At 52.9% G+C, this 13,722-nt stretch overlaps 1 protein-coding gene across 1 annotated transcript in view; it reads right to left on the reverse strand.

Annotated features, from left to right (window-relative positions):
• The window catches only part of GTF3C2 (general transcription factor IIIC subunit 2), a 21,986-nt gene continuing 8,264 nt past the window's right edge, over nucleotides 1-13,722 (reverse strand). Inside the window, exons 5-20 of the mRNA XM_068143088.1 lie at nucleotides 9,984-10,043; nucleotides 9,264-9,358; nucleotides 9,081-9,158; nucleotides 8,578-8,676; nucleotides 8,090-8,317; nucleotides 7,244-7,355; nucleotides 6,981-7,098; nucleotides 5,091-5,122; nucleotides 4,760-4,889; nucleotides 3,795-3,939; nucleotides 3,371-3,532; nucleotides 2,855-2,942; nucleotides 2,456-2,584; nucleotides 1,454-1,582; nucleotides 661-768; nucleotides 1-524 (exon numbers count right to left, since the gene is read on the reverse strand). Coding sequence (XP_067999189.1) covers nucleotides 321-524; nucleotides 661-768; nucleotides 1,454-1,582; nucleotides 2,456-2,584; nucleotides 2,855-2,942; nucleotides 3,371-3,532; nucleotides 3,795-3,939; nucleotides 4,760-4,889; nucleotides 5,091-5,122; nucleotides 6,981-7,098; nucleotides 7,244-7,355; nucleotides 8,090-8,317; nucleotides 8,578-8,676; nucleotides 9,081-9,158; nucleotides 9,264-9,358; nucleotides 9,984-10,043 — 1,917 coding nt within the window. The 3' untranslated portion in view covers nucleotides 1-320. The remainder of the gene's footprint in view (nucleotides 525-660; nucleotides 769-1,453; nucleotides 1,583-2,455; nucleotides 2,585-2,854; nucleotides 2,943-3,370; nucleotides 3,533-3,794; nucleotides 3,940-4,759; nucleotides 4,890-5,090; nucleotides 5,123-6,980; nucleotides 7,099-7,243; nucleotides 7,356-8,089; nucleotides 8,318-8,577; nucleotides 8,677-9,080; nucleotides 9,159-9,263; nucleotides 9,359-9,983; nucleotides 10,044-13,722) is intronic.

Here is a 13,722-nt window from a genome sequence, read left to right on the forward strand (position 1 = left end):
GCACAACCCCACAGAGGTGGGATGCATCCCCAGCATCAGGCTCCCAGACCCACAGCCTGACCCAGGGACACATCAGGGTCCCACCACCCTCCTGCACCAGCTCAGAGCAAACAGCACAAAAGGATCCTTCCGGACCCAGAGCATAAGGACAATGTCCTCAGCATCCCCGGTGACAGCCAGGAGCAGCCGTTCCTCCCCTGAGCAGGGGATGCCGAGGGTCAGAAGCACCAAGAAGGGGTACACAGCTCTCCTGGACAGCACCACCTGCTCCTGCCTGGGGAGAGCGTGTTGGGCAGCAGCACAAGGGGCCCACTCCCCTACTACACTGGCATTGGGGAGTTCTTGCCAGAGCTGTTGCTGCCAGGCTTATCCCCATAGAGGGAACAGAAGCAGGCATGGCATTCTGGGAGCAGCTGGTGTGCCACGCTGGAGGCCAGCCCTGCCAGGCAGTGTGCCCGCACAATGCCTGCCTGCCTGCCTGACACCAGCCAGCCGAGTGAGTCCAGGTTGGGGCTGAAGCGCACCTGCAGGAGGGAAGAGAAGGGGGTCAGGAGGGAGGGGGCTGAGGTACCGGGACCCTTGCACCCAGGAATGGGGCATGGGTGACAGGGTTCTGCAGAGCCTGCCAGGCTGTGTGGGGGCTGCAGGCTCAGCTCTCACTTTGTGCAGGGACTCTAGCTGCAGGCGGTCAAGGCTCAGCTCAGCCTTCACCTCCTGTTTGTGCATCCTGCGCATCGGCTCCCGGCTGGAGAAATTCTTGAAGCTGCGCTGTGAAGTGGTGGCACATCCATGGAATGTGTGCCAGGGCAGAAGCATGGCACACATATCCATCTTGGCAGCATTAGGACTGCACCAGGGCAGGTGCTACTTGGCCAGCAGACATAGGTCCCCCTCTGGGTCACCCACAGCAGAGGCCAGCAGGAACTACATGCCAGGGAGGGCCCAAACAGGTCTGCTGCAATGTGGCAGACTTCCCCATGCCATCCTAGCAGCTCTGACCCACAGACTCACTGCCCCTCTCTTGGGGGGCCCTGGTCACAATCTGACCCTGCTGCCTCAAGCCAACAGCTCCAAACATGGCCCAGCACAGCCAGGAATGGGATCCAGGCAGGCTGTGACCCCTCAGGCTCCTTCCAAGGGCTGCCACAGCCAGGACATTGAAAGTACTGCTTTGTCGGGGCTGATACCCATGGCCATACCACCCATTGCCCTGTGGCTAGGCAGCCAGGCAGTCTCTGCCCGGGGAATCCCGGCCCAGCCTGGCAAGGCAGCCAGGCACAGGCTCTGCATAGGTTGGGCAACCCACCCTTGTGTTCTTGGGGCAGCCAAATGGAGGCATGGGGCTGCCACAATTTGAGTGGCATGTTGTTGCCCTCCCACTGCCCAGGCACCACCCTGGCATAGCTTCCACAGGCCTCACTTGTGATCAGGAGAGGACTGGGGGTAGACCTACCAGGTCTGTGTCCCAGAATCGAATGTAGCTCTTGGTCACCATCTCACTGTAGAGTCTGGTTCTTGGCAGCACCTCATCATCCTCTGACCCTGGGGGGCTGCAGGGCAGCAGGTCGGCCTTGTAGACTGGCTGTGAGCAAGATGTGGCTCAGGGCAGGGTTTTGTTGGAAAAAACCTTTAAGATCACCGAGTCCAACCATTAACCCAGCACGGCCAGCTCACCACTTAGTATCAGGGACTCCATCACTGCCCTGGCTTGACAACCCTTTTGGGGAAGGAATTGTTCCTCATGTCCAACCTAAACCTCCCCTGGTGCAACTAGAAGCTGTTTCCTCTTGTTCTACTGCTTGTTTCTTGGGAGAATAAACTGACTGCCACTTCACTCCAACCTCCCTTCAGGGAGCTGTAGAGAACAACGTGTCCCTTGTTCTCCAGGCTGAACAACCTCAGTTCCCTCAGCTGCCCCTCAGAAGGCTTGTGCTCTTGACCTCTTCTGCAGGCAGAGAACAGAATAGAATTAACCAGGTTGGAAAAGACCTTTGAGATTATTGAGTCCAACCTATCATCCAACACTATCTAATCGACTAAACCATGGCGCCAAGCGCCCCATCCGGTCTCTTCCTAAACACCTCCAATGATGGTGACTCCACCACCTCCCTGGGCAACCCATTCCAATGGCCAATCAGTTTTTCTATGAAGAACTTCTTCCTAACATCCAGCCTAAACCTCCCCTGAGACTGCTGGGGCTGGGGGCCCTGGGAACCCTGTCCCACAGCATTGCAGTGGAAGGAGGTGCTGCGGCAAGGGCATGGCTCGTGTCCCACAAAACCCCAGCTCCCCATAGCTTCCTCACCATGTATCCCCTGCCCGGGCAAGGAGAGGATGACACATACATGAATGAGGCCAGCTCAAGACGCTTCCAGTGACCCAGAAACGCAACTCTCACCCTGCCCAGCCCCATGCACATCACAGACAGGCCCTGCTGAGCACGATGGTCTCTTACAAATCTGCGGTCCGAGGAGCGCCTGACGTTAAGGGGGCAGATGGACAGATCGGGCAGCACTGCAGCCACCAGCTCGCCAGTGATGTCTCCTGCAGCTATCGTGTTCAGCCAGTCTGAGCCAGAAATGCTCTGTGGGAACAGGATTCCATGGGGATCCCAACAGGGTCCCCACCACCCCCAGCCAGGCTGTAGCATGCACCTCCTTGCATCTCCAGGGAGAAAGGGGCTTGAAGGTACAGCCAGCTTGGACACCACTTTGTGCAGCTGTCATGACCCATCATCTGAGAGACAGAGTGGTGACCCCAAGAGGCTCACCCCCAGCTGGCACTGGGATAGGGGCAGGTACCCATCCCTCTGACATGGCCCCCAGGACAAAAGTGCCTTGCACCAGCCTCTTACCCACACGGTCCCCTTGCGAGGGGCCACAAAATAAGCCTTGAAGCCCAAGTACCCAGTGTCAATGTAGTGGATCCCACAGAGACCATAACTGCAATGGAAAGGGAATGGGTGAGGACAGAGCCCTGCATGGCCACCCTAAAAGCCACCCAGCAGACCACCTCCCTGGAGAACCTGGGACCCTGGAGAAGGGTTGTCCCTCTAGCAGTGTGTCACAGCTCAGGGCAGCTCCTGGAGGCTGAGAACACCCCAAGACCTCAGAACCCTTCAGCCAGATTGTGTTGTGTCAGCAACATGCAGAAGTCCCACACCCATCCCAGCTCAGGCACCTTGTCCCTCCCATGGCCCACCCCACTCATGCCACAGGATGGTGCAGCGGTGGCATGACCCAGCCCTCACTATGGCATCAATGGATGTTCCCATGGAGGGACAGACTGGAGAGGGCACTGGGTGCATGGCCAGGCCCCAGCAGGCTGGCCCTGGGCACAAAGCAGGCAGCACAATGGTCATGGCACTCACGAGGCGTAGCAGTTGTCCTGGGCCACGGTGACGCCATTGTAGGGCAGCAGCCAGGCCACCTCAGTGCTGAGGAACCGCTTGATGCTGTTGATGGGCTCATGGAGCCGCCGCAGATCCCAGAACTTGATCTTACGGTCACTCCCTGCCGTGACCAGGAAGTTGCTGAGAATCAGGAGAAAGGCAGCACTGAGACCCCAGTGCAGAGCTGTGCCCTATCCCTGCTACAGGCACAAGGTAGCTCTGGTTCTGCAGCACAGTGCTGCTCCTATCTCTCACCCTGGGAAGCCCAATTCAATCTCTTCATCAGCTCAGAGGACCAAGTGCCATCACCACCACATCCTCTTAAAGCTCTCTTGGCTCATCTGCAGGAGCAGCCTGCTCTCCCAGGCAGTATCCACACCCGTGCCCACATCCTGGTCCTCACCTGTTGGCTTTGCACCACTCGATGCTCCGGACAGCGTGGTCACGGGCTAGAAAGCACTGGAAAGGGTAGAGCTTGAGGGAGCCATCGGGCTGGCGCACACACTGCAGCATGGACTTGGTGAGCAGGTTCCAGATGGCCACGGACCCTGGGGGAAGAGTGCGTACAGGTGGCCAAGGAAGCCAAGAGTATCCTGGCTTGTATCAGAAATAGTGTGGCCAGCAGAACCAGGGCAGTGATCATCCCCCTGTACTTGGCACTGTCAAAGCTGTACCTCAAATACTGGGTTCAGTTTAGGGCCCCTCACTTCAAGAAGGACATTGAGGTGCTGGAGTGTCCAGAGAAGAGCAACAAGGCTGATGAAAGGTCTAAGAGCACATGTCTTGAGCTGGGTTAACAGTTGGACTTCATGATTTTAAAGGTCTTTTCCAACCAAAACAATTCTATGATTTTAAGTGTGATGTAGATTAAGGCAGAGCCACTAGGGAACGGGCAGAGGTTCCTTCACAGTGTCTGCCACTCACTGCTACTTGCTCCAATCACAGTATCACAGTATCACTTAGGTTGGAAAGGACCTCGAGGATCATCGAGTCCAACCTGACACCGCAGACCCCATGACTAGACCATGGCACCAAGTGCCACGTCCAATCTCCCCTTGAACGCCTCCAGGGTCGATGACTCAACCACCTCCCTGGGCAACCCATTCCAATGCCGAATGACTCGCTCGGTGAAGAACTTCCTCCTCACCTCGAGTCTGAACCTCCCCTGGCGCAGCTTGAGACTGTGTCCCCTTGTTCTGGTGCTGGTTGCCTGGGAGAAGAGGCCAACAAGGTACAACATGCTGCCTTGTACCTTGTTCTCAGACTCCTCATTCTCTGCCTCAGGTGAGGCTGCAGCAGCACAAAGCCCCATGTGTTTCCATGTTTTGCCATGGGACACAGATCCTTCTTGTGTAGGAGGGGACTCACCATCATAAAAACCTGCTACCAGATGATGATGGGGCTTAGATGGCATCCAGGAGAGGCTGAAGCACTGGCCACACTCAGAGGCATTCCCTGCCTGCATAGAGCCCACTTGGAGCGTGGCAATACCTTGTACCTGGAGGCCAAAGGACAGACATTGGTCACAGCCCTGTGCTCATATCCCAAGAGTGAGGACATCCAGCTGTGGAGCACAGCTTTGCTCTGCCACCCCAAATGAGCAGAGCTGATGAGCTCTGCTCAGCTCTCCCACCTGCACCTGCCAGAGGCTCGTGGGTGCCAGCCCTACTGGGGGACCACACTGGTAGAGGACACTGACCTTGCAGATAACATGCTTGTGGAAGGACCCATCTAGAAGAGAGCAGAGTGGAGTCAGGACAGGCACCGGCTCTCCTAGAAGCTCCTTGTGTAGGGAGCTGTTCAGTAGCCTGCAGCTTGGCTCACCGCTCCCCATGGCCCTAGTCAGGGCTCCCAGTTCTTGTCCCATCTGGACCAGTGTTGCACACCCAGCAACAGCAAACAGCACATGGAGCTGTAAACCCAGATGCAGGCAGTGACCAGACCTCTGGGAACCAGACCTGCCTGTGCTGGAGGAAGCAGCACTCTGAAAGACACCGCAGGTAGGCACTGGGCAGGGCCGACATTCCCCTCACCCAGGTGATCTCTACCACACAGTGACCAGCTGCCTGCCTCTGTGAACAAGGTCTTCCCTAAACCAAAGGGGATCTGATGACACACAGGGGCCTGACAAGACCATGAAAGCAGCTGTGTGGGACAGCCTGCTCTGACCAGAGCAGCTGGTGACAGGGATGGAGCAGCCTAGGCAAGGCAGAATGCACCAAGACCCCTGCAACCAGGACAAGGTGCCCGCAGGACCCCCATGCACCAGCTTTGTCCACTGTGGGATCTCACCACCAGTGACAAAGGACACAAGTGCTGTGAGGTTCCTGTCTTTCACTGCTGGGGCCAGACAGGACTTCTCCATCCCTCAGCACAGGGCTGTCAGCCAGCACTGCCTATATCCCAGAGCATGGCAACTGCAGCTGATGTTGTCTGGAGACACAGGAGCCACATGTCTTCCTCAGCACCTCCAGCACAGCCAAGGCATGCTGTGAGAGCAGCCCAGGCTCCGTAAGGTGGGAACACTGTGAGGGTGTGCCCAGGGAAAACAGCCATGCCCACTCGGGAGCTGCTGGCAGAACCTCAGCGTGCCGCAGCCTGGCAGTGATCCTGCGGCTGTGAACCAGCAGCTCCAGGCTAGCTGCAAGGCACAGGGATGGTACAGCAGCCACAGCTGGGCCGACACTACGTGACAGGAGCTGTGGGCTGAGAAGGGATCCACACCTGCCGCAAGCTCCCCACGTGGGTGCTGCGGCACCAGCAACAACCACCCAGAGCCAGCCTGTTGAGATAGGGAGGGAGAGGCAGCGGCAACACCGTGACAGGGAGTGAGGAACCCATTTCCCACTGTCAGCCACGGCTGGGTGACCACGAGCAGCATGCACAAGCCATCAATCCCACCCAGCTCCCGACAGATGAGGCCATTACAAGTATCATTAGCCCAAGCCAGCCGAGTGTGCAGAGGCCTGGGGCCCTGTTCTGAAATACTCCTCAGCTGGACTGGAATAAGCAGGTCCACCATGCCAGGACATGCAACGGCAATGGGAAGGAAGGTGAGGAAAGGCTCAGGGATACACTGCTGCAGCAACACCTCATCCTTCAACCCTATCCCAGCTCCCACAACTCTGCCAAGAGGACCCTCCCTGTGCTTCCAGCTTCAGGTGGGGCTGCCTGGGAGCCATGCCCTTACTGGGTTGCCACAGCATCCCACCAAGACTGAACCTGCTTCTGCATCAGCAGTGCTTTGATGTCCTATGACATCAAAAAGCAGCCTTGCTCCCCTCCCACCATTATCTGCCAGAAACCAAGCCAAAGGAAGCAGGAACTGCTGGTCCCAAGCCTGGAGTTGCACCAGGGCTGGCTGCCCCACCACATAGCTCCTGGGCAGGGTAGCACTGGCCTGGGCATGGTCTAGCTGCCCCATGGCCATGCCCCAGCCCAACCTCTTGGCACAGTGAGGGCAGAGGCATCCTAGCCCCTCAGCACAGCAAGGACAGAGGGATCCCAACCCTGGGGCTCACCCATGCCCATCCCGGCACAGTGGGATGTGAGCCAGGTAGCTCCTTCCCGGCAGTGCAGCTCTTCCTACCTTTTACCTGGGTTGTCTTGGCTTGTGGCAGGGCCTCGGGGTGTGGGAGGGGGTACAGCACCACCTTGCCATCTGAGAAGGCCACGGCCAGCAGTCCCAGCCGGCTCATCTGTGGGAGCTGCAGAATGACACAGAGTGACAGGGAGTCACCATCTGAGGGACTGCATGGTCACCATCCCCAGCCCAAGAAGGCAAGGCATGAGTGAGGGCAGAGTTAGGAGTCCTGGAGGAAAGCAGAGGCAGCCCCCCAGCAGCAGACCCACCTTCCTGGCAGAGGTGGGTGGCTCCCAGGCACCGCTGGGGCAGAACTTCATGTCCCAGACACAGCCATGATCAGCAGCAATAGCGTAAGCCAGCCTGGCTTTGTCAGCAGAGCTGCAGGCACAGGATGAGCCATGAAGAATGCAGCAGCTAGGGCTCAGCAGCTCCAGTCTACAGCAGCACTGAAGCTGGCTCCCAGCACAGCCCCTATGGGGTTCAGGACCTGCCTGGTGGTTCTGGGAAAGGACAAGCCTCGCCACCCACTCAGCCATGAATGGGTAAGAGGTGAGACCCTGACCCATCCATGGGAGATGGGCAGTCCCCAGCCCCTCTCCTGGGAGGCTGTTCCCCAGGCTTGGCCATTCATAGAATTGTTTAGGTTGGAAAAGTCTTCTAAGATCATGAATTCCAGCTGTTAACACAGTACTGCCAGGTCACCACTAAACCATGTCCCTCAGAACCTCATCTATGTAGTTTCTAAACTCCTCCAGGGATAGGATTTCCACCATGGTCCTGGGCAGGCTGTTCCAGGCCTTGATAACACTTTTAGTAGAAAAAAATCATTCCTCATATCCAACCCAAACCTCCCATGGTGCAACTTGATCCTGTTTCCTTTTATTCTATCACTTGTTCCTCCTTGCTCCAACCTCCTTTCAGGGAGTTGTAGAGAGTAAGGTCTCCCCTGAGCCTTCTTTTCTCCAGACTTAACAACCCCAGTTCCCTCAGCTGCTCCTCACAAAACTCATGCTCTAGATCTCTCATCAGCTTTGTTACCCTTCTTTGGGCATGCTCCAGCCCCTCAACTTCCTTCCTGGAGTGAAGAGCCCAAAACTGAAGCCAGAACTCACCCCTGATTGTGCTGCAGCGTGCCCAGGCCCCAGAGCTTCAGGAGTGCTGGGCTGTTGTGGAGCCCAGCCATGCTGTGTGCCTCCTCCATGCTCCTGTGGCAGTACAGAGCCACATACTGTGAGGCTGCTGAGCCCTCCGGGGATGGGCACCACTCCATTGCCCAGACAGGGCCGCCTGCAAAGAAGGACAGATCCCGGCGCTCCTCATGGGGCTGGAGGGAGCTGAACCTGGCAACCAGGAAGGGGGTGAGGGCACAGGGCAAGGGCACTGTCACCGCGAGGCTGCATCTGCCTGGCACAGAGACCTGGCATGGGCCCGGTGGTACCCCAGGGCACGCTTCACTGTCTGGCTGTTTAGCCCATGGCTGCACCTGCTGCCTGGGGCAGCCATCCAGCCCTCAGACCCACCAGGACCACAACCCTGGGGGTTCTTGCCTATCACAGGGACCACCCTGGCAGTGCCCCACCCTGGGCACCCTGTCACAGACCTGTTCACCCTGTACAAAACTCTGTCATCATCGATGCCCTCCCGCTGGATGGAAAAGAAAGGAGACTTCTCCTCGGCTGGCATGTACAGGGCAGCTTCACTGTGGAGACAGAGGAAGGTATGAAGAAATCTCCACATCTTGTCCTTCACCTGGTCACCCCCTGGCACAGTACCATGCCATCGCTGTACAATCCCAGCCTCTGTACAGCACCACATGCCCCGCTGCCAGGATAGGAGGGTACTGAAAGGCCGAAGGCTATGGACACTCCATGGCCAAGCCCATGAGAGCTCCAAAGACCAAAACAAGAAAGTTACATCCTTTCTGCTGGGGCCTGACTCCACCAGAGATGTCCCTCAGTACACACCATGCCCCTGTTCTCCCCCAGCCCCATTGGCTGGGGTTAGCTGGCTTACCCCAAATACTGGTGGGACCTGCCCTATCGTGTGTGCCAGCCCCCCCCCCCCCCCCCCAGCCCCTCTCTTCTCACATTGCTCCCCTGGCACCTTTCAGAGAGACATGTCCACTTGTGTGCCAAGGGGATCCAGTCAGGAAACTCCCACTGTGAATGCTGCTGATCCCGCCTGCAGTGGGTGAAACAGACCTCAGCCACAGATATGCCTCCTGCACCCTGCCTGCAGCACAGGCAACCCCACCATGACCTCCCAGCACCATGAGCCCCCACTCACAGGTTGCAGGTGAGGCTGGAGCTCTTCTCCACTGGGGCCATAATGGAGTTGTGGAAGCCATTGGGAGCAAGGCCTCGGCCTGGGGGCTTGGATCTCTGGGCACAAGAGCAGACTCAGGGTTGTTTCTACCTGCTCACTGCCACATGTCCCAGGGGATCCACCTATCCTAACAGCACTGGAGCAGCCCCCAAGCACAGAGCTCTCCCCCAGCCAGTCACCAAGACCACATCACACTGGGCTAAAGACAGAGTCCCATTCTGGGGACACACATGAAGTACAGGACAGCCTCGAGACATGGCCTTCATCTCCCACCAGCTTCAGCAGGAGCCCAAGACCCCCGTGCCCTCTCCCAGAAGTATCTGTCACCCTGTCCCCATCCACAGTCATGCAGAGCTGTCCCTGCCTGTAGTGAAGGCCACAATGCTGATGGGCACTGTGCCATCCCTGAGCTCTGCTTCAGGGCCATCCTGCCACAAACAACCACACGTGGGGACACTACAGGAGAGCTCAGACACTTATAATCATTGAACCACGGACTAGTTTGGGTGGGAAGGGACCTTTAAAGGTCATCTAGTCCAACCCCTCTGCAGTGAACAGGGACATCTTCAGCGAGAGTAGGTTGCCCAGAGCCTGATCTAACCTGACCAACACTTTGTGTTGCTCATGTCGGGCCAGAGCTAAGAAGCATCCAAGCAACCTTGACCTTGACCCTACCATTACCTGTACCGATGATGCCCTTCCACCATGTCCTTGGAGTGTCTCCAGCTCTGGCTCTGACACCTAGATTTGAAGGGGGAAGGGGTTAATAGTCTCCTGCTGGCCGGTGACAAACAGAGGGGCAGCTCACCAGCAGCAGAGAGAAGGAGAGCTGGTAAGTGTTGCAAGAAGGGGCCGCTATACGATCAATGTGATCAGCAGAATCCAACTTTATTGAGCATCAGACACATCTTATATACAGTTTACTATAATTATGCCCACTTGGCAACATACTATTGGTTACTCTCTAAAAGGTTACATCATTGTTTTCACAACTCTGTGGAATTCTTCTATCCGGCCTAATTGCTCTCTTTCCCAGATCTCGCCTCCTCCTTATCTTGCTCGCCTCCCTTCTCAGGGGCAGCTGGACTTCAGCATACCAAGCAATCAGCACTTTCTCACAGCTCCTACTCCACCACTATATTATCAACAGAGAATTCTTCAAGGCCTGAATTGCACAGGTGTTCCTGGGACCCATGTCCCCTCTTGCTCAAAACAAACCCCAACAAATCCCCCGTTTTTCTTTTGTGCAAGTAAGGCCTTGGAGGTTATCCTTTGAACACTTTGCATAATACAATTATAAACAAGTTTAACAATAATCAAAATTAGTACAATAATGCCTAAAAACCTTAAAGCTTACTACTATAATTAACAAACATATTTACATCAAGTCTGGGTATCCCTATCAGACACGTCTGAAAAGGTTCACCCACAGTCTGAAGGCTCAATCAAAATTCATTATTGCCTGTTATGTTGGGCCATGTTACCTATACAAGGCACAAAGCTTAAGTTGAATCTAGATAGAATGCTCTAACAGAGCTGGCATAATACATGGTCAAAGATAACAGACATTGTAAAGAAGAACTTAGATCTTAATAGTTCTGATCTTTACATTTCACTCTTCTTATTGACAGAGAAGACTTGATTATGCCTGAACACATTACAAAGATTAAAACATAAATGCAATCCTTAACACTGTTTTACATTCTACTTTAGGGATATGTTACATTTTTATTTTCTCTAGGATGGTCAAAAATCATAAATTGTTTAATGGTAGCAAGATTTCTTTAATCTGTAAAGGTAGATCTGGCCAGGCTCTAGCTTCACAGACAGAAAACTTGCAGGCAATCAGCAAGGGCAAAAGAGCTTCATTGCTTTGCCCAATATAAAATTACCCATAATAATGTGTTTTTGCTCATCCTAGTAATACTGATCTCTTATTGGTACCATTAAAAAACCTTTTTATTTTTGCTATGGGGTATTCTCTCTTCCCCCCCCCCCCCCCTTTTTTTTTTTTTTGTTTGTTTGTTGATGTTTTCAACCGAAAATGAAAATGCATGTTGTGTTGTTATGAGTTTTGATTTTCCCTCTAGGTGTGTAAAATTATAGCAAACTGGTGAGATAACATATAAGTCCCTATGAACATTTTCTCTAATCACACAACAATCAACCAACCACAATATTCAGTCCTAATTCACATGATGCTGTGTTACATTCTTCTGATTGATGCTTTTGACCCCAGATTATCATAACAGTTATTGTGATCGATGTTCGACTTCATGGGAAAGGCTGTTTCCTCTTAGTCTTGATTCTTCTGCACATTAGTGAAGGAATAGTTGTTAAAATTAATACCTATTTACTACAAACCTTAACTTATGCTAATACCAAAAATCCTTAAAACCTTAAAAGACTATGTTAAAATTAATCCATCAAATCAGTGTCTAAAAAGAAATAAAATTGTTACATTAACTAAAAAACACTTTCCAAAATTAAAACCTGTTTATACATTCCTTAACTATATTACATGGAGCTCCTTTGAAATGCCTAGGCAGACAACTAAGAAGGTTCGAACCAAAAGAAAATCTTACAATTTGAACTCTTTACTAAGTACATACACCTTACTGCAATTACTGTGTACCAAGTACTTATAAATACCAAATGCTTACTTATTCATTATGCTTATTAGAAAAACTTAACAAAACTCTAAATAACAAATCTCTGAAAGACGTTACAATCAGAAATGACAAAATGAGTACTGTTGCTTTAAATCAAAACAGAGCCATGGTCGACAGTAGCCGTACCAGAAACCGCTGGGGGTGGGTGTGTGTGTGTGTGTGTGTGCGCGCTGAGGTTAAGACCACACCCAATTGCTGCATCACATCCCGGCCCACCAAAGCATTGATTCCATTAGGCAATGGCATAACTGTAACTGTAATTAAGGCCTGTTTTCCTTCAATCTTCACTACAATTTTGCGACTACTCTGCATTACTGCTTGAGCTCCTCCAACACCTTCTACTTCTCCTATTGCTGGCTCTAAAGGCCAGTGTGCGTTACTCATGATTGTGTTGTCAGCACCAGTATCTAGCAGGCAAATTAATTTCACGTGCTGAGACCCGTACCAAAATTCAACACTAGCGACTGGTCGTCTTCCCATTGGTATAGTTAAGAGAGCCAGTCCCCCTGTGGATCCAAAGCCTTTGTCACCTCGTACAGGCTGATCGCATGCCATTTCCACATCACAACACAAATAACACCACTGTAATCCGCATCAATTACCCCTGGCAATACCATTACCCCTTTAACACCCATAGATGATCGACCCATTAACAATGCTCCTACAGGCTGACCATTGATGTATATAGGCCCCTTTACATTTGTTTCCACTTTAATGGGCCGATTATCTATTAAGGTAGCATCTACTGCTGTTGCCACGTCCAAGCCGATGCTCCCTCTGGTTGCTGGTTGTAAGGCTGAGGTGTCGTTTTCATTTCTGCATCCTGCTGGTAATATACTGGAGCTGCCACTTGTGTCCCGGTGCGGCGGCTCTTCGCGCTGCTCCGGCCGTTTCCCGAACTTTGACATGCATTGGTGGAATGAGAATTACTTCTACAATTATCACACCATACAAATTTCACTCTACATTGTGATTGGATATGCCCTTCTTTACCACACTTATAACATCGTATCTTCCTTTGAAAAACATCCCCTTGTTGCCCCCTCGTATTAGCCTTTAAAGGAGCTAAGGCTGCCAATATTTGGGTTTGTGACTCCGCAGCCTCTTCCAATTTCAGTGATCGTTCAGCCAATTTGTGCATAGTATCTATGAGAAAAGCCTGTGGACCAGAAGGTATGTTAGCTGCTCTTTCCAGCATCTCCTCAATTGTGGTCCCCTGTGGTAAGTTTACCAATACTGATTTTGTTTTTGTATTAGCTCCTTCAAAAGCTACATTTTTTAACATATAACCCTTTAAATAGTCAGGAATATCCGAATTACTCATTGCCTCACATACACGATCTACAAATTCTGCAAACGACTCTTCTGGCTTTTGTCTTAAAGACATATAGTGCGGCCTTTTAGGGTCTGCTTGTACTCTTCTTAATGCCTTTTGGGCACATTCCATTGATTCCTGAAAGACTGCAGGACCACTTCGAACTTGTCCGTTCAACACCAAACCATTGTCCTGTTCCCATTAATTGTTGTGCTGTGACTCCAGCCAGGGGATCCCCCTGCTGCTGTTGTGTATTCTCTGAGAGCTGACAAAACTGACCCCAAAACTCATCAAACATGATCATTTGAGAAGGAGTCAAAATCATTCTCATCAGTGTCTTAATGTCCTCTGGAACCAACAAATCACTACCCCAGATATACTGCAGCATTTGTCGGGCAGGCTTGCCATGTAGCCTGCTTTCAGCTACCGTTGC

Source organism: Melanerpes formicivorus, unplaced genomic scaffold (genome assembly GCF_026170545.1).
Source record: "Melanerpes formicivorus ecotype bairdi unplaced genomic scaffold, bMelFor1.0.p_v2 SCAF_9, whole genome shotgun sequence".
NCBI lineage: Eukaryota > Metazoa > Chordata > Aves > Piciformes > Picidae > Melanerpes > Melanerpes formicivorus.